The sequence below is a fragment of the Trachemys scripta genome, chromosome 9 (genome assembly GCF_013100865.1).
Source record: "Trachemys scripta elegans isolate TJP31775 chromosome 9, CAS_Tse_1.0, whole genome shotgun sequence".
In the NCBI taxonomy this organism is placed as follows: domain Eukaryota; kingdom Metazoa; phylum Chordata; order Testudines; family Emydidae; genus Trachemys; species Trachemys scripta.
Genome location: NC_048306.1, coordinates 39,503,596 through 39,530,874, shown reverse-complemented (window position 1 = coordinate 39,530,874; position 27,279 = coordinate 39,503,596). Strand labels below are relative to the sequence as shown.

The 27,279-nt window shown below is 50.0% G+C and overlaps 1 protein-coding gene across 2 annotated transcripts; it reads right to left on the bottom strand.

Moving 5' to 3' along the window:
* Nucleotides 1–398: 398 nt before the first annotated feature.
* CNGA2 (cyclic nucleotide gated channel subunit alpha 2) lies at nt 399–27,279 on the bottom strand. 2 transcript variants are annotated; one of them, XM_034780642.1, is made up of 7 exons: nt 24,112–27,279; nt 12,452–12,595; nt 10,165–10,275; nt 9,327–9,500; nt 6,051–6,158; nt 4,850–4,956; nt 399–3,749 (listed from the first exon to the last, which is right to left on the bottom strand). In XM_034780642.1, the coding sequence occupies exons 2-7, from the start codon at nt 12,562–12,564 to the stop codon at nt 2,326–2,328; spliced, it is 2,037 nt and encodes a 678-aa protein (XP_034636533.1). In that variant the 5' UTR covers nt 12,565–12,595; nt 24,112–27,279; the 3' UTR covers nt 399–2,325. The 2 variants fall into 2 exon arrangements, with proteins under 2 accessions (XP_034636533.1, XP_034636534.1); XM_034780643.1 differs by lacking the exon at nt 24,112–27,279 and adding an exon at nt 16,085–16,494.

The following is a 27,279-nucleotide window of genomic DNA, read 5'->3' as shown; positions in this document are numbered from 1 at the left end:
GCTCTGTCACCTCCAGAGGCCTGATATTTTTCAAATCCTATTAACTTCATTGTGTTCTGGCCAGATCCAACCCTGGCATAAAATTCCATTAACTTCAATGGAGGGATGAATTTGGCTCACTGAGATACAACAGGAAGCAAAACTATGCAAGTCCTGTGAAAGAAGCACATCATTTCTGTGTTGCAGAGAGAGCAAATGGGCCGTGTTAACAGATCGTGTTTCCCAAGGGGGTTTTCCTCAGAGATTGGTAACATGGGGGTACAGGTAAGTATCCTTTGCTGTGGCTTGGGGAAAACTGTCAAGTTGCAGAGACACACTCACACTAACCATCTAACCTGCATACAATCTCCAGGATGCCCAGCTTCTGCAGCAGGGACATTATAGGCTTACTGGGACTACAACACTCGGGCATTAGCTAGTTCAGAGCAGTGGGATAGCAGTCCACACACCCAGTGTGCCTTGGTTCTGCAAGTACAGTGACGTTACAGGATCCTTTGGGGGCTCCAACTCCCAGAATGCTTAGTTTGTAGACATGCAGGGTGCAAATGGCCCATCCTGCATGATAAGAGTTATTGGTATATAAGCAGTCGGAATGAAACTTATCACACCCACACAGGGAGGGTGTAGGCCAAAGCACTCGCTGATGGGCAAAGAAACCTTTCAGAGGTTCCTTTGTATCACAAAGCCGCTTCTCCTAAGCAGGGTTGGTGCCCAGGCTCACCGCTGAAGGCCGTGTGGGGAGCTTGGATTAGGGGATTTCCCAGCTGAAGCTCAGGAGCTGAGGCAGAGCAGGGAATGGCGTTTTAAGCAGCAAGATTCTAAGAGAGGCAGAGGCCACGCACAGCTGCTTCTCACGGACAGAGCAGAGGTGAGGTTGCTGCAAGAGGGAGTTGCCTGGCTGCTGTTTGTGACCAAGGAAACAGCTAGTAAATAAACAGTTACACCAAGAATACACGAGGGGTGAAATCCCAGCCCCAGTGAAGTCAACAGGTGTTTTGCCATAGACCTCAAGGGGACCAACATTTCATCCCCTGACCCTGGGTCACCAATTCCTCCTCCAAACTGATCTGCAAAGTCCTGACACCTGCTGCTTGGCAAAGGGGAATATCATGTAGAAAAATACATGGGCTCTGCTAACACCCTATGAGTTACCCACTGTAAACAAAAGGCAGGTAGTTGGGTCTTGCCACAGCTTTGTGTCTTTAGAACATGCATCCCTGGTACATGATTAAAGGGGGGGGGAGAGAGAGAGAGAGATTCTTATTTTTGCACCTAAAGGAACAGGTGCTGTCAGCCCCAAGCACACTGCTAATGTGACCGGAGACTTCTCTAGCCCAAGTAAAATTCAAGCTGCCACTGTACCCAGCGGTTCGGGAACAGAATGCCTAGCAAAAGGCCATTCTCCAGGAAAGCATGACCTAGGAAAATGCATCCAGGAAAATTGCTCCTCAACCTCATGAACCAAGTACTAAATACACACACGAGTGTTTCTGCCTACTAAGCAAGATGTTCATACAGGAAAATACAACCTGGTAAGGTAGGGAATAGGTTTCTCCTATCCCCACCATCCTCTGCCATCATCTCCTGTTCAGGGCTATCATGAGTCTGATCTACAGGGCTATACTGAACCAGAAGACATTCCATTTGCAGACAGATAGGGCTATGGCTGGATTCCCCCTCCCCGCCCCCCATCAGGTTTTAGTCTCTTGAACATATGGACTCAGACACTGGAAAAGAAGTATTTACATAACATAGTGTGTGTGTTATAAAAGCAGATACCAAAATACATTAATGAGCATCTGGTTTATGCTTCAGTTTCTCCCTTGCGGTTTAGAAGGACCAGCATTCCCGTAAGATAATAAAGGTCATCCTCCTCACCAGCCCCATCAAAAACGGGAGAAGTGAAGATCTTTGACTACATCAATGCTTATGCACCCCCACCTCGGCAATGCCAGGGCCCAGAAGTCCTCACTGACTCCCACCTACAAGGCGCTGAGTTAATGGAGTCCCGATCTCTAAGGCCAGAAAGAGGACAGCAGGCTCCCTGAAAGAGCTTGAAGGAAATGTTAGCAGCAGCAGAGGTCAGTCTTGTGCTTTTACTGATCTGTGAGGTCTTGGATAAAGGCAGCAAGGAGAGAGATCAACTTGAGTGAGAGCTACTGGAGTCACCTGACTGCTCTCTACTCAGTTCCCAGCCATCTAAGGCCAGCAGCAGCACTTCTATGGGTTCAAGATAAGTCTCATACAAGGCAGTGGGAGCAATGCGTTCCTGGAAATACCATCTCAGCAGCGTGCACACACAGCCAGAGCTGACATCTGTGGCCCTCACTCCTGTCCTTTGGATTTAGCTGCTTCTTCTTCCTCCAGGGAGCTGTCTGAGCTGTCGGAGAAGAATTCCTCCTGGTTGTACTGCTTTACCCTGGACTCCAAGACAGTGATGCGCTGTTTGAGCTTCAGCTGGGCAGCATTGTACTCAGTCAGGAGCCGGGCAAAACGGGTGTGCAGCGTGTCCAGGTGGGACTCCAGCCTCTCCAGCTTCTGCTCAGTGTCCTTCCCTTCTGAGCTCTCTGCGGCCGCAGACTCATCCAGAAGCCCTTCCTTGATCAGGATCTCCCGGCCACGCTCCTCCAGGACCCGCTTGGCATCAGGGTACTCGGTCACTGCTTCCATCAAGTCGTCCTTTGACAGGCAGAAGAGATCGGAGTAGCCAAGGCTTCGGATGTTGGCCGTGCGCCGGTTGCCCATTTTGCTCCCTTTGATGTTGAGGATGCTGATCTCGCCAAAGCAGCTTCCCGCGGTGAGTAAAGCATACTGTGTCACGCCATCGTCTGCCACCACAGCCAGCTTTCCTTCCTTGATGATGTACATCTCCTTGCCAATGTCCCCCTTCCGGCAAATGTAATCTCCTGGGCTGAAAACCTGTGGTCGAAGCTTCAGCACTAGCTCCACCAGCAGACCAGCCTCACAGTCCTGGAAGATTCTCACCTTCTTCAAAGTCTCCAGATGGACGTTGATGGCAATCTCTGCCCTCAGCTTGTCAGGGAGGTTCTTGAGGACCTCACGCTCATCCACAGCCTTCTTGTTGGTCCACAGGTAGTCAAACCACTTGATAACTTTGGCCTCCATGTGCCTGCTTACCTTGCGGAATTGCATGTAGTGCTTGATGGCATCTATCTTGGCCTGGAACTCTGCCCTGGTGGCATTCATGTTGGAGATCATGGAGCCCACATTCCCCACGATGGTGGCAAAGATCAGGACACCAATGAGGAAATCAACAATGACAAAGAGGTACTCCTCATCACGCTCTGGGGGTGGGGTCTCCCCAATGGTGGTCAGGGTCAGAGTGGACCAGTAGAGGCAGTAGACATATTCTCTGGCGAGATAGCCATACTCAGGGTCGGTGATATTGGGATACACCCAGGTGTCCGTCCCAAACCCAATGGCCTTGGAGATGGCATAGTAAATACAGGCGTTCCAATGGATGATTATCAGGATGTAGAGAACCAGGTTGCTGATCCTGAAGATATTTGGGTAGCTGGTTCTGGTCTCGGTCCGGTCGAAGAACTCAAACATGCGGGAGAAGTGCAGCAGCCGGTTGAAGCGTAGTTCAGGCTGATGTAATCCCACTGCAAGGTAGGCCAGGTCTGTTGGCAAGATGGAGAGGACATCCAGCTTGAATTGTAAGGTGGTGATGTAGTTATCCCGTAGCTTCTTCAGGTCCCTGACCAGCAGACCCTGTTCCAAAAAACCTACCAGAGAAACAAGGGGAAGAATTATCTTGGCTCAGATATGTTTGTTCTCTTGGCTTTGGGGTTGCATTCAACCAACATACACATATAGTAATTAAAATATTTCTAATTCTGCCTGATCTGCTCGGTCTACAAGCCTTTGCCAGCCCTCAAGCGCTTCATCTGGAAAAAGCCACAAAAAGGTATTACTTAGGAATTTACTCTGATGACACAGAGATAGGAGGACATACTGATATTTCCGCCCTGCATATAGTGAATTAGATCAGAGCTCTTCAGTGACAGACAGAAATTGCAAAGCAGCCAGCTACGTTCTGGGAACATTAAATTCTACCATTTTTCCATTTAGATTACTCATTAACTTAACAGATACCAAACCAGAGACATAGACTTAAAGCTGTGCCCAAACACTAATGGTCATGTGGGTAATTTTGTACAATTATTCATAGGTGAAGTTAAAAGCTGTGGATGATGAATCTTTCATTTTGAAACTTAGTCTATTTTACAGAGCTTTTAATGAGATTCTTTCTCCAGAGGCCGTTTCCTGCCAGCTAACACCGAGGTATGGATTAAGCCAGTGGCTCTCAACCTTTCCAGACTACTGTACCCCTTTCAGGAGTCTGATTTGCCTTGTGTATCCCCAACTTCATCTTACTTAAAAACTACTTGCTTACAAAATCAGACATCAAAATACAAAAGTGTCACAGCACACTAGTACTGAACAATCGCTTACTGGCTTATTTTTACCACAGAATTATAAAATACATCAATCAATTGGAATATAAATATTGTACTTACATTTCAGTGTATAGAGCCATATAAACAAGTCATTGTCTGTATGAAATTTTAGTTTGCACTGACTTTGCTAGTGCTTTGTATGTAGCCTGTTGTAAAACTAGGCAAATATCTAGATGAGTTGATGTAATCTGAGGGTACGCAGATGTCTTCCAGGGGGTGCATGTACCCCTGGTTGAGAATCACTGGATTAAGCCACTCCTCCTAAAGGAGCCCCAGATCAGGCCAGCCCCTCACAGCTTCTATCAAATCTCAGGTGATAACATTAAAACAAATCCTTCCCAGGCTAGGCTGCCTCTTCTGCTCACCTGTGCGCAGCCGAATGACAATATCAGCGACGTAGATACAGTCCGAGACATAGTCCAGCACCAGCCAATGGATCCAATAGTCCCTCTGGAGGTCACTGAAACAGGCTCTGCAGAAGAAGCACATGGCAGTAATTGTGGGGGTGGGGAGGGGGAAAAGGGTGTTATCAAGATACCAAAACCAACTCAACCCCATCACCTATACTGAACAAAGGCGGATACTGGGTTCCTATAGGCTGTGGTGTCCCAGTGGCCACCAGGGCTGATCTCTGACAATTGCCAGCCATTCCCTCACTCCTCGGAAATTAAGTCCATCCTGTCTGCGACATCTGCCCTCCGCTAAGCTAAGCAGTAATGCTACTGAAACTGCCTCCCACATGCAACAGCATAATGCCACTCCACCACCCCACACTCAGTTGTTACCAACCCAGCACATGCAGCTAACCTAGATGGAAGAGGCTCTACCTTTCCAGAGCCATGACAACAGAAAAATGTGGATTTTTTGCTACTGATGCAACAAGGTCAAGCACTTCCCCTGTGCCCCCGCGTGGCCAGGGTGGGTCTGCCTCAGTTTCCCTCCTTGGACTCCTCAGATATTCCCAAAACATTTAGAAGTCCAACAACAGCCTTTCTGGGGGTCTGGCTTATTAGCATAAAGTTCAAAAATGAACCCAAAAAGACTTCCACCCCGGCCTTACTCCCAGCACAACCCCACCTCCCCGAGGTACCGTCTCTTACTGCTCTCAGAGCCGCTGGACAAGATGCAAGGCCTGGCCTGCTTTCTTTGCCTTCTCCCCAAAAGGAAAGCAAAACTTCCAACCAGGGCTTTCTACCCAGCCACAACTCCCTCCCAGAGGGACCACTGCAGGAAACACTCTTCCTTCAACTTCACTCTGCAGTCACTGCCCTCCAGCTGTCTACTGACCACTACTTCCCCCCACCACACCTCTAATTTAGACACATGACCACCTCTCACATGATCTAATTCATCCTCTCTGCCCCAGGAGGCAAATCAGCTGTATCACAGGTGGGCCGAGCCCTCCCTCCCTTTGAATGGGCCAGCCACCCAGTGATAAGCAGCCTCAGAAACAAACAATGCAAGACATAAGCCAGTTTTCAGCTGGCTGATGCTGATCTCAGAGATGGCATCTATGATGGTGGAAGAGTTACAGAACAGAGTTGCCCTGGAATGCTCCCTACTCACCTTGCCACAAGTAAACACCAGTTGTAAAGGACGGGCACTGCAATGACAAGCAGCCAGTGATAATACCAGTCTCCAGCAGGATCCACCACAAAGAGCTCCCAGTTCTTCCTGAAAATAGAAACCGAGGCAACTAGGGCGTCGGAGACTGCATGTGGTTAAGGGCACAAGCAGCATCAATTACAGTTTGGTTTAATTATATCAGCACCTTGGAAGCAGCACTGAGCCCCTTCCATCTAAAGAGCACTAAGAACCTGCCAAGGTTTCTCAGTTAACCATCCCCCACTCAACACCCCTTTGCAGTAGGAAAAAATGAGCTCACTCAATTTACAGATGGGGAAACTGAGGCACAGAGCAGCTGACTGACTTGCCCAATGTCACCCAGCAAGTCAGTGGCAGAATCAGGAATTTGATTTCAAAGCTGCTGTTGCCACCACTAGACAACATGCTCTCTCATATAGAATGCTGGGACAGTTTGTGTCAGTATAACAGATACAGTTCTGAGATAGTTTATAACTCTAGTACTGATTAGGGCAGAGTAAAATGCATGCAGTTTAGGGGCATACAAGGTGCCACACTAAGGAAGGAAAGGGGTTGCTGTGGCAGCTAGTACTATGGAATTGCCATTTCCGTTCTGCTTTATGCTGCCTGCAGTCTGCTCACTGAATTGCTGGGTCCAGCCTTTGAACTGTTCCCAAGCATTTGATCCTGCTTATCTAGGGACTGAGCAGTAAGATGTGTGTGCTGCAATTGCTAGATTTCACTGGAGGAGAGAGGGGACAGAAACTCTGCTTCCGAACTGATAGGCTTGTCTCTCTTTCACTTTGTGCCAAGAGGACAAAATTCCCCACAGCCTTTGAGTTTACAAAAATCCCTCCTAGAAATAGAAAACAACTCATTTCCCAACAAATTTCACTGTTTTCCATTTGGCAATTGCCAGTTCCCTCACCCTCCAGTGCTGCTTCTGCCACCTTCAAAACCAGCATCTTCTGGCCTTTTGTTTATGCCCCTGGTTTTGCACAGCACAGGCATCGTGCATCGAGCTTTAGGAATAACGCATTTTGCACAGCACCGAGCTTTAGGAATAACGCATTTGGCAAAGCCTGGAGAGCAGGTTCTCACACGGTTTTGGTAGGGCCACAACAACGGTGGTTGTTCAACATGGCTCTAAAAATGGGTCAAGAGTTTTCAGAGAAACAGACTGTCTTCTACTGTGTCTGCACATCACATAGCTGATCTCAGAAGCAGCTAAGCCACCAGCTCCCAAACTGTGCGTCACGACCCCAATGGGGTTGTGCCATCAGCAGATGGGGTTGCACTGATCCCTAGTGTGGACATAGGTGCTGGAACTAGGGGTGCTGCCACATCCCCTGGCTTGAAGTGGTTTCCATTATATGCAGGGTCTACAGTTTGGTTCAATGGCTCTCAGCACCCCCACTATACAAAATTGTTCCAGCACCCCTGAGTGTGGAGGACATCATTTTGCTCCACACATCGCATATGGCGCCTGCAGGGTCACGATGTATGGAGGATGCCATTTTGCTTTATGAACCCCTGGTGGTCATCATGGATCAGTCAGCCCCAAGGGGAAATAATTGCATGAGGATGCCGAAATGCTCCGTCACAACATCACATTAGTGACAATGTCATGACAGGTAGTGGCTTGATCTCTGTCCCCAATCTCTGGTCAATGAGCTATTTCTCCCTAGAGAATGATGGAAATGGGAAACCCCCACCCTTAGTCATCCCTGTGTGCACCAGGTGGCCAGGGAACCGATCCTGAATTTTGTGGGACCATCCTGAATTTACAAATCTTCAAATGGAGTAATGGCCCCACAGAACTTCAAGCTAGCAAACATGTAACAACCACCGTCTTTGCCATCCTGTCATATAACATTATGGTGACATTTTGGTGCACCACAACAAGCAGATGCAGACAGATTTTGCCTGCAAGCCAAACCTCAGCAAGGTGGCAGCCCCCTGTCCGGAGCTCATTCTGGTTGAAGAACCTCACTGTACCCCTTCAGAATATACTCCAATTCCATCTCTCTGTATTCGAGTTCTAAGCCTATTGCCTCTGATAATTAACAAGATACCCTTAACCTCGCAGGGCAGAACATTTTCTTCTCTGGCTATTAAAGTCTCAGATACAAGCCTCTGATATTTTTCTCCTGCAGAAAACAATCATTTCTCAGTGTTCTAATTACCATTTATAATGGAGGGGTCCAGACTAGTCAATGAGCTTTGCCCTTTAATTATAGAGAGGAAGAAAAGCCAGGTTACTGTTTTTCACTATGTGAGTGTGTGTAGAGCAGATGAAAGGACTGGATTTGAAAGAGCCTTTTAGAGAACTAGCCCTCACAAAGTATGTTCTGGCAGAAGGCTTGGGCAAGGAACACACTTCCCTTCCTCTCCTGCAGATGATGCAAATACAGCATCAGCCGAGTGACTCACGCACTTTGTCAAAATCCCCCAAGGAGTTCCTCCTGGAAGGAGTTACTGCTGATGAGAGGTAGCTGGGCCTAATAGCTGCACTTTGGGTTGGGGAGCTGGGAGCCTAGAGAGACCATTTCAAACTCTGCCTCAGACTTCTGATTTGAGCTTAAACATTCAAAACCAGGGGCTCTCAGCCAGGGGATCATGAACAGCCACACTGCCTTCCCATATTGCGACATGGAAGAGGGGTCATGGCTAGATTGGAAGGAGGTCCTGTATAGAAAAGGGGGCCACCGTATGGAAAAGATAGCAAACCAGTGCTATAAGCCTTAGTTTTGCCCTTCTATAAAATGGGGACACTATGACTTACAGACCTTTATAAAGCGCTTTGAGACTCTGTGATCAGGATGTGCCAGCTGTGAGCACTGTGGCAGATACAACTGATTAGTATAAGGGTCTAGTACAGAATCAGGGATGGCATGTGAGACTAGACAGTGAGTAAAGGGTACGCACCAACTACAGGTGCAGGTGCCTATGTCTGGGCAATGGATCAGTGTATACACTTCCCCTACCAGGGCCCAGACAGTAAACACACTGATACCAAACTGTTCAGAAACAGAGTTAACTGAGCTGGGTCTGGTCCTCTGACATAGCACAGCATGGTGACCCCAGTCACCTCTAGTTCATGCAACCGTCCTGCTTGTATCAGGGCACACAATCAAATCACTTAGCCCCCTTCATCGTGGGAGAGAGGAGCCCAGAGGGTGGGGGGGAAAAGGTCTACCACATACAAGAAACATTTTCCCTTTCTGCCAAGACGTTTTAGAGAAAAACACACTCTACTTTTTGCGTTTGCTGCCGTCGTTTTCTTGGTCACCTTGGGCGTTGCCATCTCCTTCAGTCACCGTCTGGAGCTCCGGCCCATGGAACCGCTCAAGAAACGAGTCTGGCCTTTGCTCCTCCTCCCGCAAGCCTTTGTTAGCCCAGTCTCTGAGCACCACGACCAGTCGGACTATCCTGGCCAGGGAGAGAAGAAGCCAGAGTCAGGAGTCTGTGCCGTGACAGAAAACACATTCCCAGCCAGCACGTTGTTCATAGGTGTCTCTGTGTGGTCCCAAGTGCAGCTGCATGGGTGCTGGTGGACTGTGCACACCTAAGCCAAATCCCTATTCTAAACCATGGACATACAGCATGAGCACCCTCCAGCCCCCTGGGCTCACTGTCTCGGCATTCTAGACCTCCACACAGCTGGACACACTTATTGCATGCCAGGTGAACCTGTACAGAAACCAGCAAGTCTGAATCCAAGATCTTCAGCCCCCCGTAAAGCCAATGGGATCTGGTGTGGTGCCAAACGTCCCCAACTCCCACTGAATGCAGCGAGACAGGAGGGAGCTCAGCTCAGCACAGGATTAGGCCCTAAGCCAGGAAAATGTCACCTCTTCAGGGGGTGAATGAAAAGGCCACAGTTGTAAAAGAGCCCACTTGGCCCAGTGCAGCTGGAAAAGGATTTGCCAGAGGTGACAGGTTAATACTTCACTTTGTAAGCACAGAGCAGCTGGGCCCGAACATGCTGGTCATTTGGAACCCCACACAGCCCTGCAAAAGCAGTGGTGGTTGAACAGTACTCAGTGCTCATCCCTTCATCCCAGGCCTGGCTACATCCTACAGACACAAGTACCTGGACAGAGCTCCTCTCCCTTGGAAGGTGGAGCGATCTGGCTGATCTGCATTGTCCAACGCAGCCACCCTCTGCAGCTCCGAGGAGGTGTCTTCACCTGCAGACAGGGCTCTGCAGAAGAGAAAAGAGATCAGATAACTCTCTGCTTGCTCGGTGTTCACCACCAGTTACTTTAGATGAACTAGACCCTGAGGGAAGAAAAGAAGAGACCTGACATCATCAAGATCCTGCCCTCCCGCTTCCCAGCCCTCTGCTCCTTGACGTGTGTGATAGCATAGGGTCCCCAAGTTCAGTCAGACATGGACTTCCCCTCATCCATCTGTGCTAGAACAAAGCAAGGAGGGATCCTCTCTGTTATTTCAATCCTTGATTTCCTCCACTCAGCCTAGAGATGTTGCTCATGGTAATATCATCTCCTCAGTGTTCCCCTCCAAGCACGTGAGCCCACCTGGCTTTCGGTGGAGAATAGGGTGGTGTCCAGGAGGAGCTGGAGTAAAGTTACCAGGCTGCTTGCACAGTGAGGTCTGGATTTCCCTTTGGATACTCACTGGTTTCACCAACCCCTGGGGCATGTGTTCACTGCTAAAGCCCTGATTCTGAGAGGGAGGATGGTCCAATGATTAGGGTGCTAGCCTGTGATTCAGGGGACAGGAGTTCAAGTCCTTGCTCCTCCAGAGACAGCTGGTGTGATCCTGGGTAAGTCACTTAGCCTTCCGTGCCTCAGTTCCCATCTGTACAATAGGGATAACTGCACTGCCCGGCCTCGCAGACGTCTGCGAGGGTAAATACATTAATGATTATGTAGTGCTCAGATACTAGCATATTATTGTTACTCTTCCTCCCTGGCTCTACAGAGCACAGAGGTCCTTGGCTGCTCTCACAGTTTGCCCCCACCACTCTCCATCTTCCGCTAGGTCGGCCACCAGGCTGCACACCACAACAGGCTCAGCCGCCTGCCTTCCAGCATCCTAACCATGTGCCCTGCCCACTAAAATCATTGGGGCTTCTTCACTACATTTACTATTCTTGGTCCACAGACCTCGTGCAGGTCCCTATTAGAGCTTCTGCATGTGTCAGTCTCCCTTACTGGCCCCAAAATTCATCTCAACACTTCATTTTCAAAGGTAATTAGCATCTTTCTTCCTTCTTAGGCTTGGTCTACACTAAACCCCCAAATCGAACTAAGGTACGCAACTTCAGCTACGTGAATAACGTAGCTGAAGTCGACATACCTTAGTTCGAACTTACCCCCGTCCAGACCCGGCAGGCAGGCTCCCCCGTCGACTCCGCGTACTCCTCGCGGCGAGCAGAATTACCGGAGTCGACGGGGAGCACTTCTGAGTTCAATTTATCGCGTCCAGACTAGACGCGATAAATCGAACCCAGAAGTTCGATTGCCTGCCGCCGAACCAGCGCGGTAAGTATAGACAAGCCCTAAGTCAGTGCCCGGGCTCACGTCCATATAAAACTACCGTCCTTGTGCATCTAAAGCTTGGGCTTTCTGAGTAGTAGTTTGGAGCTGAACATTCCCTGCAGAGCAAAGTAACAGGTATTCCCACTCTGTAACGAGGCCTTAATTTCTTCTCTCACCGAACTGTTCTTGGACATCAGTGTGTATAGGTATTGAATCTGACCAACTTGTTACTATTTCAATGGGGGCATATAAGTATCTAAGACAGATAGCACCTTCAATGTAGGAGAGGTTGGGATCTCTCAGGGGCATTCCCCAAAGCTCCAATACATTTTAAGTAGGTGGTGTCTGCACCCTTTTCTAACATAGGGCACATACTGTGGGCATTGCCTGACCCAGACAGAGCCTTCCTGGGATCTGCCCAATTCCTCAGCCAAGACTGGAACTCCAAATCTAAGCTGTATCCCTCAGGCTCCTACCTGGATTCTTCCTGCAGGACCCACCACTCTCTGGCCTGAGAGAAAGCGGCTCAGCCTTTATCTTCGGGAGCAGCATTAACAAGACACTATCTGGTCTGCCTGCCAGGCTGAGCCAGCAGAATAGCTCTGCTCCCCCTTCAAAACTGGGTGTCCAGGACACGCCTTCACACACACACTTTTCCCATATCGACTAGAGGTTCCCTATACCACTCTGGTTACTTTCAGTTTAAGTTCCCCTGGAGCTGGGTTGTGCTGTCCAGATTCCTCTATTATGCCATGCCTGAGAGGGCCAGATACCTCCCGAAGGGATCTGAGGCCCACCTGTCCTTTAACCCCTACTAATAGACTCCCCTTCTCTAGCAAACCGTTCCTGTTCCAAACTGAAGAGCAGCCTGACCTGCTGGGGCTGAGCTCAGTCCGCTCCGGATCATCTTCAGTACTGGTTGTGACGGACAACCGGGGGGGGCAGCTGGCAGGCGAATTCTTCAGACCATTACTCTGTCCCTTCATCCTCCATGTGAGAAAGCCGCCGGCATGAACCCTGCCCCAGGAAGCAGGAAAGAGCAGAAAATAACTAAGAGCTGAAAGATATATGGCACACACGTATCACATCCCATGCAGGGCTGTCCCCCACCCCCTGTACACAGCACTCGTGAAGGCTTCTGCTGTTGGAAGAGGATGCATGGAAGAACAAAGGCTTTGCTGACCCAGATCATACTAAAAGGGCATTCCCCATTCTGCCTCCAGCAGTGGCCTCTACTGGAGGAAGATGAAAATTACCCACAATGCATTTCATCTAGGCTTGCCAGGTGTCCGGTTTTTGACTGGAATGCCCGGTCAAACAGGGACCATGGCAGGCCTTCAGAAGTCTAGTTGGCGGTGCAGCAGGAGCCCGGGACTAAGGCAGGCTCCCTGCCTGCCCTAGCTCCGCACAGCTCCTAGCACCGCCAGCTCCTTGTGGCCCCTAGGCACATGGCCAGCCAGGAAGGCCATGTGCTGCCTCTACCCCAGTGCCGGCTCCACAGCTCCCATTGGCCAGGAACCGCGACCAGTAGGAGCTGCAGGGGTGGCGCCTGCCGGCACAAAGGCTGCACGCAGAGCCTCCCTGGCCTCCCACACGCCTATGGGCTGCAGGGACCTGGCGGTTGCTTCCTGGGAGCCGTGTTAAGTGCCACTGGGACCCCAAACTCCAAACCCTCTCCCGCACCCCAAACCACTGCCCAGAGTCCCCACCCACATCCAAACTCCCTTCCGGAGCCTGCGTCCCATATACACACTCCAACTCCAACCTCCTGCCCCAGCCCTGATCCCCCTCCTGCACTCCAAACCCTTCATCCCCGGCCCCACCCCAGAGCCCACATCCCCAGCCGGAGTCCTTACCCCCGCACACACACCCCAACCCGGAGTCCCCTCCCGCACCCTGAGCCCCTCATTTCTGGCCCCACCTAGAGCCCAGACCCCCAGCCCAAAGCCCATACCCCCTGCACCTCAATCCCCTGCCCCAGCCTGGAGCCCTCTCCTGCACCCCAAACCCCTCATTCCCAGATCCACCCCAGAGCCCGCACCCCCAGCCGGAGTCCTCACCCCCTCGCACACCCCAACTCCCTGCCCCAGCCTGGTGAAAGGGAGTGAGGGTGGGGGAGAGTGAGCGATGGAGGGAGTGGGGATGGAGCGAGCAGGGGCAGGGCAAGGCCTCAGGGAACGGGCGGAGCAGGGGTGTTCGGTATTGTGCCATTAGAAAGTCGGCAACCCTAATTTCATCATCACAGGCGGCTATCACAAACAGGGCCGGCTCCAGGCACCAGTTTAACAAGCAGGTGCCTGAGGTGGCCAAGGGAGAGGGACGGCACATGCGACAATTCAGGGACGGCAGGTCCCTCACTCCCTCTAGGAGCGAAGGACCTGCCGCCTCTGATCGCGGCTTTTTTTTCCCCCCTAATTGCCACCGCCGGTCGCAATTGCGGCTTTTTTTTTTTTTTTTGCTTGGGGCGGCAGAAATGCTGGAGCCGGCCCTGATCACAAACCATGGTTTTGTGAATAAATCTTGTTGTGTACTATCCACATTCAGGCTTGGGGTTAACCCACGGGGCTAGAAACTGGAAGTCTGGGTTCTAGACTCCCCAAGGGGCCATCAGCAAAGTATTTAATCTCTGTGCTTGGCAGTTTCCCCATCTGTAGTCTAGCAAGAACCACACTTACTAGCCTGACTCATGGGACATGGCTGGGAGTGGTCTTTTGACCATCTTTTAAAAGCACATGCATCTCCTGACAAGGGGGGAAAGGGTGTATGCGTACAGAGAAATCACATTAGGCAGAGGAAAAATTGTCTCCTCTCTGTCCTCTGTACTGATCTTTCCCTATTTCTCCCCATTTTTCTTTTCCTTAATCTCTGCCTCTCTCTCGTCCTCCCTTCCCCCATTCCCTTTTGCTCCACTCTGCTTCTTCCATGCCTCCCTCCCTTCCCCAGTCCCCCTCCCTCATGGCCCTTCACTGTGCTGTGCAAGTGGGAAGATGCTCTCGCACTAGCTCTAATCTTTGCACCGTTACCAGGGTGACAGCATCAACATCAAGCACTGCCCTAACAACAGGTGCCAGCTGCTCCAGGGGCTGCAACCTCAGCAAGGTAATGAGGCCCCCCAGAGGGAGCGTGCAGGGAGGAGCAGCTCCTTCAGCCCCCCGCCCCCTTGTGAATACTCAATAGTTATGGAAGCAGAAGACTCCAGGCAGTGAAGAAAGTCAAAGCTACCCTGTCACCGAGGTGCTGCTGAAGGCCACTCTTGCAGCCAGGGCTGGCAGCGCCTGGTACCTGTTTGCTTACAAAGAAACCTGACCCGCAGGGCTGCACAACAGCCCGGAAGTTTGCCCAGCAAGCCGTAAGCCTCATCAGGCACAAGTTCTCTGCTGCGTTTGAAATTAAGGCTAGTCATTAAAATGGGCCTTTCTGAGCCTCTGACTAGCAGCCGTCACTGCGCTGCTCCAGATAGCAGCAGGGAAACCATAATAGATACATGAACAATGCTGCAGAGTTGTTAGAGCAGGGGGTCTCCAGGTTTATCATAGTGTGCACCACATCTTAGTAGAGAGACTGCTGCCCTCCCCCCAGTCACAACTCCAGAACTTCCCTGTGGCAAACACGGCACCAGGATTCTTTTAATGCAATTTAGCAGCTGGAAACCAGGAAGATATTCAGCCCAGCTCTCCCCATCAAGTGCCCCATAGACCAGCTCTGTATTAGACAATGACAGCTTGTTTTATTTCTTGGGGGAGGAGGGAAGATTTTATACTCCCCCCGAATAATCCCCGATTCACTTTTATAATGTATCCAGGGCTAAGCTTTGTCCCCTTGTTTACTCAAAGTTTTAGTGCAGTGTCTCACAGGCAGTCAATTCAGCCCCTTTGAACTGTTTAAATATCTAGGCAGACTCAGGGGGTGGGAAAGTTTGTCCTTATACCTGACAAACTGTGCAGAGTGGAACTATCTGCCCGAGATACAGAAGCAAAAACGGGTTTAAAGATGCACAGGGTGGATGAACCATTCCAGAGAACTCATATTCAAGTGGGTCCAAGCCCCCCTCCTTCCCCCCACTTACATTATAATACCATTTGAACCAATGATGGCTCAAGGATTGTGTAGCTGGACAGAGCACGCTGTGTTGTTTACTGGTCCTTAAATAAACCTCTGACTGGCACAGAATCTCAGATCCCCCAGAATAAAAATTCTCCATTTCCTCAAATGAATTGGGGAACAGCCCCAGGTGGACCCTGCCCTATCTCAGGTAGCATAGAGGCAGGAGATGCAGGAGCTAAGGAATCTGACCATGCCAGGCAGCTTTGCTCTCTTTCTGCTACCCAGCAAGTTATGACATCTGCCCTCAGACTCAGGAGATACAGCTCAGTTTAACTAGGGGCCCAGCTTAGAACAGGGCAGCTGCTCCGAAGTAGCATCTCAGCTGGCTCTGCCGTTTCATCTTTTCCAGCTCCTGCAGGACCCTGCTGAAGCCCTCGTACATCACGCCCCTCCCCAACACACCTGAGTCCTGACTGGGGCGGTCACTGCAGCAGAGGAGAAGGAGGGAGTTTGGTTTCCAGGCCCCATTCTCTGTACGAACACCTGTCCCTTAGGAATGGAACAGAGAACACAAAACTCACATCGCAGAGGCCACCGAACAGGAGCTTAGACATAAAAAAAACCTCCACATTCCCCTACGAAGTCCTGGAGCCCTCCAGTCCCTTAGCAGAGAGAGTAACGCTCCGGTGGGGCAGGGTGCAAACTGGTTTCCAAGTGCTAACCTCCTGCTTCCACTGGCAGTGTCTCCCAGCATTATTTCCCAGTCAATGTTACTGTGCCCGCTTCACACTGACCCAGGAGCTCTAGGATCCGTGCTCTCTTAGAATCATAGAATATCAGGGTTGGAAGAGACCTCAGGAGGTCATCGACAATCCAACCCCCTGCTCAAAGCAGGACCAGCACCAACTAAATCATCCCAGCCAGGGCTTTGTCAAGCCGGTCCTTAAAAACCTCTAAGGAAGGAGATTCCACCACCACCCTAGGTAACCAATTCCAGTGCTTCACCACCCTCCTAGTGAAATTGTGTTTCCTAATATCCAACATAAACCTCCCCCACTGCAACTTGAGATCATTGCTCCTTGTTCTGTCATCTGCCACTGCTGAGAACAATCTAGCTCCATCCCCTTTGGAACACCCCTTCAGGTAGTTGAAGGCTACTTTCAAATCCCCCCTCACTCTTCTCTTCTGCAGACTAAATAACCCCAGTTCTCTCAGCCTCTCATAAGTTATGTGCCCCAGCCCCTTAATCATTTTTGTTGCCCTCCACTGGACTCTCTCCAATTTGTCCACATCCCTTCTGTAATGGGGGGACCAAAACTGGACGTAATACTCCAGGTGTGGCCTCACCAGTGTCGAATAGAGGGGAATAATCACTTCCCTCCATCTGCTGGCAATGCTCCTACTAATACAGCCCAATATGTCATTGGCCTTCTTGGCAACAAGGGCACACTGCTGACTCATATCCAGCTTCTTGTCCACTGTAATCCCCCGGTCCTTTTCTGCAGAACTGCTGCATAGCCAGTTGGTCCCCAGCCTGTAGTGGTGCATGTGATTCTTCCTTCCTAAGTGCAGGACTCTGCACTTGTCCTTGTTGAACCTCATCAGATTTCTTTTGTCCCAATCCTCTAATTTGTCTAGGTCACTCTGGACCCTATCCCTACCCTCCAGCGTATCTACCTCTCCCCCCAGTTTAGTGTCATCTGCAGACTTGCTGAGGGTGCCAATAGAGACCCAGCTTTGGTGCTCAGGCACTTCCCTTCTAAGACAGCAGGCCAGGAGCAGTAAGTCAGCAGAGTGAGTCAGTCCTGAGAAGGAGGAAACTTCTCACTCCACTCCACAAAGGTCATCCTGGCTGAGTTAGGACCCCCCCCCCCCCCCCCACAAGGGCTTAGAGGGAGTCTCCCCCACAACCAGCCCTCAAGAAGGAGAAGAATCTTGTCATAATGGAGAGCTCATCTCTCCCTGTCAGGGCTGGCTTTAGGCCGATTCAGCCGATTCGGCTGAATTGGGCCCCGCGCTAAGAGGGCCCCACACCGCAGCTCTCCACCCTGCCCCCAGCTCACTTCCCCCTCCTCCCCTCCCCTGAATGCTCCGCCCCCTGCTCCTCCCCCTCCCCTGCTTCCCACGAATCAGAGGTTCGCGGGAAGTCTGAAAAGAAGCAGGGGCAGGCAGGCAGCACCAGATAACCCGGGGTGGTGGGGGGCACGAGAAGGGCTCCGGGGAGGCACGGCCTAGTCCAGCCCCGGTTCCGGCCGAGTGCACCGGCCCGCAACGCGGCTCCAGCCCAATCCGCGGCACGGCTTCGGCTCTGGCCCGGCCCCCGCGGCGCGACTTCGGGTCCGGCTCCCTGGCCCGGCCCCCGCGGCGCGGGTCCGGCTCCGGCCCCCCGGCCCAGCCCCCACAGTGCGGCTTCGGGTCCGGCCCCCCGGCCTGGCCCGGCCCCCGCGGCGCGGCTTCGGCTCCAGCCCCCCGGCCCGGCCCCCGTGGTGCGGCACGGCTCCGGCTGCCAAGGGGCTCTGGGCCGGACCCAAGCCCGGCGAACACGGCCGGAGTGGGGCTCAATTCCTGGGGGCGGGGCTTGCAGCAAGCCCCGCCCCCAGGAATCGGGCCCCACTCTTGCTAAAGCCGGCCCTGCTCCCTGTGAGCACAAAATGGGGAGGGGTTTATTTCTGGAGGTTTGTGAATTCGTCCCTGCAGTTCTCAAAACAGGATCCTGGACTCAGTCACCTGCCATGAGCTACAGAATCCACAGACCATTCTGCAGCTCAGTTAATCTCAGTTAACTCACGCAATTAACTCAAAAAAATTAATCGTGATTAATCGTGATTAAAAAATGTAAGCGTGATTAATTGCACTTATAACAATAGAACACCAATTGAAGTTTATTAAATACTTTGGATGTTTTTCTACATTTTCAATATTAATTTCAATTACAAACAGCACTCACTTTATATTGTTATTTTGATTATAAATATATGCACTGTAAAAATGATAAAAGAAATAGTATTTTTCAATTCACCTCATATAAGTACTGAAGTGCAATCTCTTTATCATGAAAGTATAACTTACAAATGCAGATTTTTTTTGGTTACATAACTGCACTCAAAAACAAAACAGTGTAAAACTTTAGAGCCTACAAGTCCACTCAGTCCTACCTCTTATTCTGCCAATCACTAAGACCAACAAGTTTGTTTACATTGATGGGAGATACTACTGCCTGCTTTTTAATTACGTCACCTAAAAGTGAGAACACGCATTTGCATGGCACTTTTGTAGCTGGCGTTGCAAGATATTTATATGCCAGATATGCTAAACATTCGTATGCCCCTTCATGCTTCAGCCACCATTCCAGCGGACATGCTTCCATGCCGATGATGCTCATTAAAAAAATAATGCATCAATTAAATTTGTGACTGTACTCCTTGGGTGGAGAATTGTAGGTCTCCTGCTCTGTTTTACCCGCATTCTGCATATATTTCATGTTATAGCAATCTCAGATAATGACCCAGCACATGTTTGTTTTAAGAACACTTTCACAGCAGATTTGACAAAACGCAAAGAAGGTACCGATGTGAGATTTCTAAAAATAGCTACAGCACTCGACCCAAGGTTTAAGAATCTGAAGTGCCATCCAAAATCTGAGAGGGACGAGGTGTGGAGCATGGTTTCAGAAGTCTTAAAAGAGCAATACTCTGATGCGGAAACTACAGAACCCACACCACCAAAAAAGAAAATCAACCTTCTGCTGGTGGCATCTGACTCAGATGATGAAAATGACCATGCATCACTCTGCACTGCTTTGGATTGTTATCAAGCAGAATCCATCATCAGCATGGAAGCATGTCCTCTGGAATGGTGGTTGAAACGTGAAGGGACATATGAATCTTTAGCACATCTGGCACGTAAATATCTTGCGACACTAGCTACAACAGTGCCATGCAAATGCCTGTTCTCACTTTCAGGTAACATTGTAAACAAGAAGCAGGCAGCATTATCTCCTGCAAATGTCTGAGTTTGTCTGAGTGATTGGCTGACCAAGAAGTAGGACTGAGTGGACTTGTAGGCTCTAAAGTTTTACATTGCATTCAAAAATAAAACAGAGGTTTTTTTAACATAATTCTACATTTGTAAGTTCAACTTTCATGATAAAGAGATTGCACTATAGTACTTGTATGAGGTAAATTGAAAAAAATTGTTTACAGTGCAAATATTTCTAATCAAAATAATAATATAAAGTGAGTGCTGTGCACTTTGTATTCTGTGTTGTAACTGAAATGAATATATTTGAAAATGTAGTAAATATCCAAAAATATTTAAAATAAATGGTATTTTATTGTTTAACAGCACGATTAATCGCTTGACAGCCTTAGTTGCAATGCATGCTGTACAGATCTGTCGCAGCATGGAGTGCAGGGGTCACTAGGGCTGGTCAAACAGGGGAGATAGCCAAATTCAGCTTGCCGCTTCCTTGCTCCTCAGGGACGAGTGCTGCCACTGCCCAAATTGTGCCACTTGCCCAGCAGGCTTCAATTTGTGCCTAAATGGAACCAAAGGTGGTGTGACTGAAGATACTGGGAGCAAAGACATCCCTGTTAGCATCACAAAGAGCTGCATTTCAGCGAGGGCTGAGGCTCAGCAGACTGACTCAGGGAGAGGGTGCAAGGCATGGGACCTACAGTGGAAGTCCCCTGGAGAGAAGAATGGGAGGATGCAGAAGGAGCAACAATGAACTGGTTGAGGAAATACCAAGGAGAGAGTAAAATCAAAGCAGACCAGCAGTAATCCACGGGGACCTCGCCAGCAGCGCATGAGTGCACAGGCAATACAGCATTTGTCTACGGCTGATTCCTCTCCTTGCCCAGCTGTCTTACCTACTTGCAGCAGTGGCACCTCTAACACCCCAGCGCTGTGTACAGCCAGACACTGGGGCCATCAGGCAACTGCAAACACATGTCACACCACCTTCATCTCCAAACACAGGCCACGGATGAGATAAAGGAGCAGTTCCAGAGCACAGAGAGCCTCTAGATGTGTGTGTGTGCGTGCACACACACACACACACACACCTGGCGCATCTCCTCCAGAAGACATTGGAGAGCAACAAACATCTCATCCAACAGAGAGATCAACCCATTGCCTGTCATGACATTAAGTCGTTAATCATAGAATCATAGGACTGGACGGGACCTTGAGAAGTCATCCAGGCCACACCCCTGCACTCTAGGCAGAACTAAGTATTATCTAGCATTCTAAGGCAATTATTTCCCCTCAGGGCTCACCATCAACGATGACCAACAAGGGTTAATTGAGGGCACATCTGGAATACTGCATGCACCATAGCGGAGACTTTCTACAAGGGGTGTCGGTAGAACAGAGACCCACGGAGATGCCAGGGTATGACTGGTTCAGAGAGGTTAGTGAAACCACACCTGCAAGATCTGGAGTAAAGGAGATTAGGTTGGGTGGGTGGGAGGGAAGGAAGAGACTGGATGGCTTTGTAAGACTTCACACAGTCTGGAGGGGACAGAGCAGAGAGGAGCTGTAATGCTAAGTCAGAACAGGTAGGTAGGAGTTTAAAGGGATTTCATGGGAATTTCTTGGCACAGAATAAAGCTGATATATAGGACAGTCTGCTAGAGGCAGGAACGGGAGCAATGAGGAAGGACTCATGCACAGTTCAGGAAAGAAGAATTCCTGCTAGGTGTATAACCACTGCCTGAACAACTAGGTGTAGGGAAGAAAGGAGGGAGGAACAGGTCTAGTGTTTCCCTGGCCTTCCTTACTTCTGAAGCCACCTACACTCCAGCCAAGGAAATTACACCCAGCTGGCCACAAAGAGCACCAGTGTTATGAAGCCGACATCACAGGACTGTCAGAGTCTGATATGACTACGGTTAGTTGCTAAGCCTCCCGTCACCAGAGTAATGGGGGATGATGCAGGTCAGGGAACCGAGCTGCAATAAGAGGTGTGAAGGAGTGCAGGGCTGGACTGCGGGGCTTCATCAGAGTGGGGGCGGGGGAGGCCCTGCACTGGACAAAGGGTGGGGGCTGTGCCGCAGGTTAGGAATCAGATCTGATGGCAGAGCTTACAGTGCCTTACTGTTCTGGGCCTAGTCAAAGCCCGTGCTCTCAGTCCCGGATTTGCAGACGCTGAGACTCACCCCAGCTTTAGGAACGTGGCTGTAGAAGTCCTAGTCACTGGGGGCTCGAGTCAGAGCAGGGAGGGAGCTCACCCACTGATGAGATGAGAGAATTGCTGCGTCAGCCACTGCTCCCCAAGACCAGTCATGCAGGGGATAGCTGCAGGGAGTGAAACTCCCACAGGACAAGACATTTTATAAAGAACCCAGTCAAACTTTTTGTGACAGAAGTGAGGTGGCTCGGTAATAATTAATGAACACTGTATCCTAACCTGGTTATTGGGATGTTTACTGGATGACTACATCGAGTTTAAACCACCAACATTGTTGGGAAACAAGCAGGAAGACAGAACAAAGGCTCAAGACAAAACACCTCTCAGCACACACTTGTGGGTTGTTACAGGAGAATGGCAGAGTTGTTGGCCATGAAGAAACTGACTCAACCTGCCAACGAGCCCACCAAAAACGGTTTTTGGACCCAGCAGGGCCCAAATGCCTGGAAACTGAAAAGTCAAAGGAACTCCAGCAGAATAACAGTGACTCTCTCACACGATGAAGTATCAGAGGGGTAGCCGTGTTAGTCTGAATCTGTAAAAAGCAAAGGGTCCTGTGGCACCTTTGAGACTAACAGAAGTATTGGGAGCATAAGCTTTCGTGGGTAAGAACCTCACTTCTTCAGATACAACACAGGATGGTAGGGCTCTAGGTAAGATAGAGAGGCATGTAGGTTGACTATGTTGTTTTAAAATCCATTTCTCTAAATGTTTTATTCCTACTGTTCAGATTAAACAATACTTTGGTTTAAACAGACCCTCTGGTCAGTCTAGTCACCAGAGATCAGAGACCCCTGCAGGGCAGAACTGCAAGTGTTGAGCCCAGTCGGATCTGGTGGGTAAGTACAGTCAATACACAGAGTGCTGTAGCCCAGGGCCCGGTCTGAGAGTGGGAGATTCATGGGATTCCGGCCCAGGAAAAGAAGGCCCAAGTCCTGAGACCGTGAACTCAGAATCCACAAAGGGGACAAGGTGCTGCCAGCCCCATAACTGGGACACTCTTCACAGAGGTTTCTCATTCCCTATTAAATCCAGAACACGGCTCAGCAGAGAGGGGCCCTTGACCGCATTGGTAGGAGGAATGGGCAGTTCCAGCCCTGAAAACCTTCAGGGCTCTTGGCAGCTGGATGAGTCACCTGTCACTGCCCTTGTGACCAGTCCACTGCAGCTCAGGATGGCAGATCAGACCCTACTTAGGAGTCTTAGGGGGTCATCGAGTCCAGCCCGCTGCCTTCACTAGCAGGACCAAGTACTGATTTTACCCCAGATCCTTAAGAGGCCCCCTCAAGGATTGAACTCACAACCCTGGGTTTAGCAGGCCAATGCTCAAACCACTGAGCTATCCCTCCCCCCGTACCCATGTACCCACAGTGGGCAAACTCCTGGGTACCCCACTCCACTGCAGGTAATGTATACAGCATGCAGAAGTGCTAATAATAGAGAAGTACAGAGTGGACACACCACAAACGATGCGGCAGATTAAAAAGACCCTCCATGGAGACATAGGCATGCACACTGAAATACACAAAGACCCATGGACAATAGCCACCAGTACACATGTACTAACAGGGATGTATTCCCTTTACACCACATATTCCTACATTAAAGACAGGCTGCATGGACATAATTATATACACACAAATTTCTCATTTACATATGCACAATAACTAAATACGCACTTCGATTATATACAGGAAACGCTTATGCAGCATGCAGAGGAGTTGAGCACATGCATAAATACATGCATGCAATGCATTATAAACTGAAGTTCTTTGTCTACAAAGAAAACAAACATACAACAGAGGGGCAATGATATCCACACACACCCAGTCATAGGCATAGAGAGTGCAATGCATCTGGCATATGTACACATCCAGCTATGCATGACGAGTAGATTCGTAGACTTTAAGGTCAGATGGGACCATCATGATCATCTAGTCTGACCTCCTGCACATCGCAGGCCACAGAACCCCACCCACCCACTCCTGTAATGGACGCCTAACCTCTGGCTGAGTTACTGAAGTCCTCAAACTGGGATTTAAAGACTTCAAATTACAGATAATCCACCATTTACACTAGTTTAAACCAGCAAGTGACCCCTGCCCAATGCTACAAAGAAAGACGAACACCGCCCGCCCCAGGGTCTCTGCCGATCTGACCCAGGGGAAAATTCCTTCCCAACCCCAGGAACACGCACAGGTCGGTCCTACAGCCACTAGACACATGCACACTGTGAGTTGGGGGAACATAATCACCTATGGGACACTCAGGGGGCAGAACAAACCCTTTTACTCACTAATCAGACGTCCCGCGCAGCGTCTAGTGACAAAACTCAGCCTCAGAGCAGCCTTTGCTAGCACAAGCGATTTGCTCCAATTGGCTCAGCCTCTCCGGTGCAGTGCCGTCTGACCCAGTCGCTCGCCTCCAAGTTCTTATCTCAGTGCAGAAGGTGGATTCAGCAAACCACACACAAACTTCTGTTATCTCCAGGGGCAACAAGGAGCTGACCAGGGATTCATCACCCCAATAATTTTCAGCAGCTTCTAGGACTGAACTAATTTAGGATTTTAATTCCAGATACTGATTTGAAAAGAAACAGCTCTGTCCCTGTTCCAAGGGGTGCTGCCTTTTGCCTGGGCTCAGGAGCTCGGCTAGTAGCCCATGGGGCAAGGCTATAGCTTATAGCCAAGAAATGAAGTAAACTTTGAGATGAAAGGGGTTGGAGCAGGTGCCCCCAACAGTAGTGAAAGGGTCTCCAAGCTGCTCTGAGCTGGTCTCTCTCTCTCTCCCCCTGCTACAGTGTGTGCATCCCCTGCACGGTCCCAAAGCGCTAGGTGTACTTCACAGGCGTTAATCACAGATGGCTTTGTGTCTGGGGAATGAAAGGGGAGGAGAGATAAAAGCTTTCCCCCCTAACCCCCCTTCTGATACCACTGGGCTGGGACTGCTCTACTTCCCAGCAAATTCCCACTCGTCTTCCATCTGCGTCTGGCTGAGTCCCCACTTGCCTGGAAAGAATACAGGGGTATCCATTTCTTCCTTTCTCCTGCCCTCCTATTATGGGAGGTGGGGAGGCAGGCATTTCACAAAGCATTCAATTAATAGTGTGGCTGGACAGAATAGCCATCCATCACACCTCCCTAGCAATTCTGGTACACAGATCTCCAAGCACTTAACAAACCTTCATGAATTAACCCGCCCAGCCGCTCTGTGCCTCACAAGGATGTTAAGTGACTCACCCACTAGTTCCAAGACCCAAAGAAGAGCTCTGTAAGCTGAGTAAGCTCAAAAGCTTGTCTCGCTCTCTCTCCCTAACAGAAGTTGGTCCAATGAAATATGACCTCCTTCACCTTGTCACACTGAGCCAGAGGACTACAGAATAAACTGAGACGTCAGGACTAGAACCCAAGTCCCACCTCTGCACAGCACCTCCTCCTGGCTTTAATCAATACAGCATGGGATACCGCAATCTGCCATAGCACTAATATTTTTATTTCCATTGTGTCCCTGCCATGCTACAGCTGTCACTTGGCCTGAAAACCACAGGAAAAGGCCAATAATTTGGTATCATATGCTTCCATCACCACTTTGGACACACACTTACCCAGAAGGGAGCAGGAAGTGAAATCTGACACACGCGATTACCAGGGAAGCGAACAGGTCGGTACAGAGATCATCAGGACAGAATTATGTGGGAGACATTTCATGAGGCCATCTTTTCAGGGGGTATTAAAGCTTTTCAGAGGCCATTGTAATGCGAGACAGTGGGGACGGGAGGGAATGCTCCATTTGCAACTCAGAGCATCTACAGCCCAGAGGTTTATACAAAAGGGGTATTTTATCCAATCCCCAACTACGTTAAAACAGCTGTAAGGTGTAGCGGCTAATTACCTGGCTAGATCAGTTGGTTGCCACCTCCTACAGGAGTCTCATAATATTTAGTGTTTCTCTAAAAGTCCTAGGCTCTGGTGTTATGTGATTACATGAAAAGTCTCAGCTTACATTGAAAACCAAAAAGTTTCTAGCACTTATGGTTGCAGAGCAAACCTTGAAAATGTGAATCCTAAAAGCTGAAAACCCAAAAGGCAAATGAAAAGAATCCAAAGTGTACTACAATGATTCTCAAATCTTACGATCTTGGGGGCCTAATTAATGGTTTCTGCATGTCTCAAGTTGGCGACAGTGCTAAATTTATGCCTTTACCCATCACGCCTGCCTCAAGCTGGCCCAGGTTGGCAGTTCCATCAAAGATTAGCTCAGTGCCAATCCCACTATCCCACAAAGCAGAGCTGGGCTGAGGGGTGTGAACAGAGCGAGCACCAGCTAACCATGCTTAACATCTAAATTCTGGTCTCATGCCAAAGGCTCTTTACCTGGCACCGGGAGAAGAGCTTGAGCAGCTGAGACCTGCCCCTCCACCCAACTCATTTAATGAGTGAAGGTGCTGCAATAGAAACACACTAGCAGTTAAGCCCCCATTTTTGCCATCTTGCTCATAGATTGCCCTGGTTTTTAGCACCCTGTGGCAGCAGGAGTCTCGCATATGAACAGCGAAGATGCCCTTGGGACTATGAAGGATGAATCTGATGCTCCTCCCCTTTATGCCAGCACGGTGAAGGAGAGAGACAAGGGAATCAGACACAGAGCCCACAGACACCTAGTGAAGCTCCATGGGAACTCCAGAGGCCTATTTGTTTCCATTCCTGTGAGTCATGGCCAAGCGACTGCCCTGAGCACCTCTGTCACACAACCTGCTTCAAACTTACCCTTCCCACCAGCCTCCCCAGGGAAGCCTCATTACAGACAGAGAAACTGAGGCACAGGGATTAAGTGACTCACCTGAGGCCACTGTGGAAATTGTGCCAGCAACTTCCCAAAAGCCAAGGACAGTCTCTTTCTGCTACAGAAAAGCTGCCTCCATTCAAGGGCTCAGGAGCTTATCCTGGACATCTGGCAGACTGCCAGATGTCCACAGTTCCCTGGCGAATCATTATGGAAAAGGGTAAGCAAGAGCAGCAGAACAGGACTTACCTTAGCAGAACCAACAGTGGCTTAGCCAGTCTCGTTTCCTGTCTCTGATGGAAAGGATGCCCCGAGGAGGAGGAGGCTGCTCCTCACCTGGAAACGGCAGCAGCATTACCAAGCAGCCTCCAGCCACGAATTCCCCATGGCCCTGGGCTTGTGTAATTTTTTATTTTACACCGGTTGGCCAATTTCACCAACATGCTCTTACACAGTCAGGATACTGAACCCTTGTTAAATGTGTGGCTACAATACCTAATGCAAGGTCACAGCCCTGCAGCCACCAGGAAAGTTCCTGATTGTTCCTACCCAGGTTGATATGGTGAGTGCAGGAAGGGCAGTACCCTCCAGTACCGGCAAGAGATTTTTAGCAGGTACAGGGTACCGGAAAGACTTAGGGCTAACCCCCCCCCCCCCCTCCGGAGTGTGGGGGGCTGCGCTC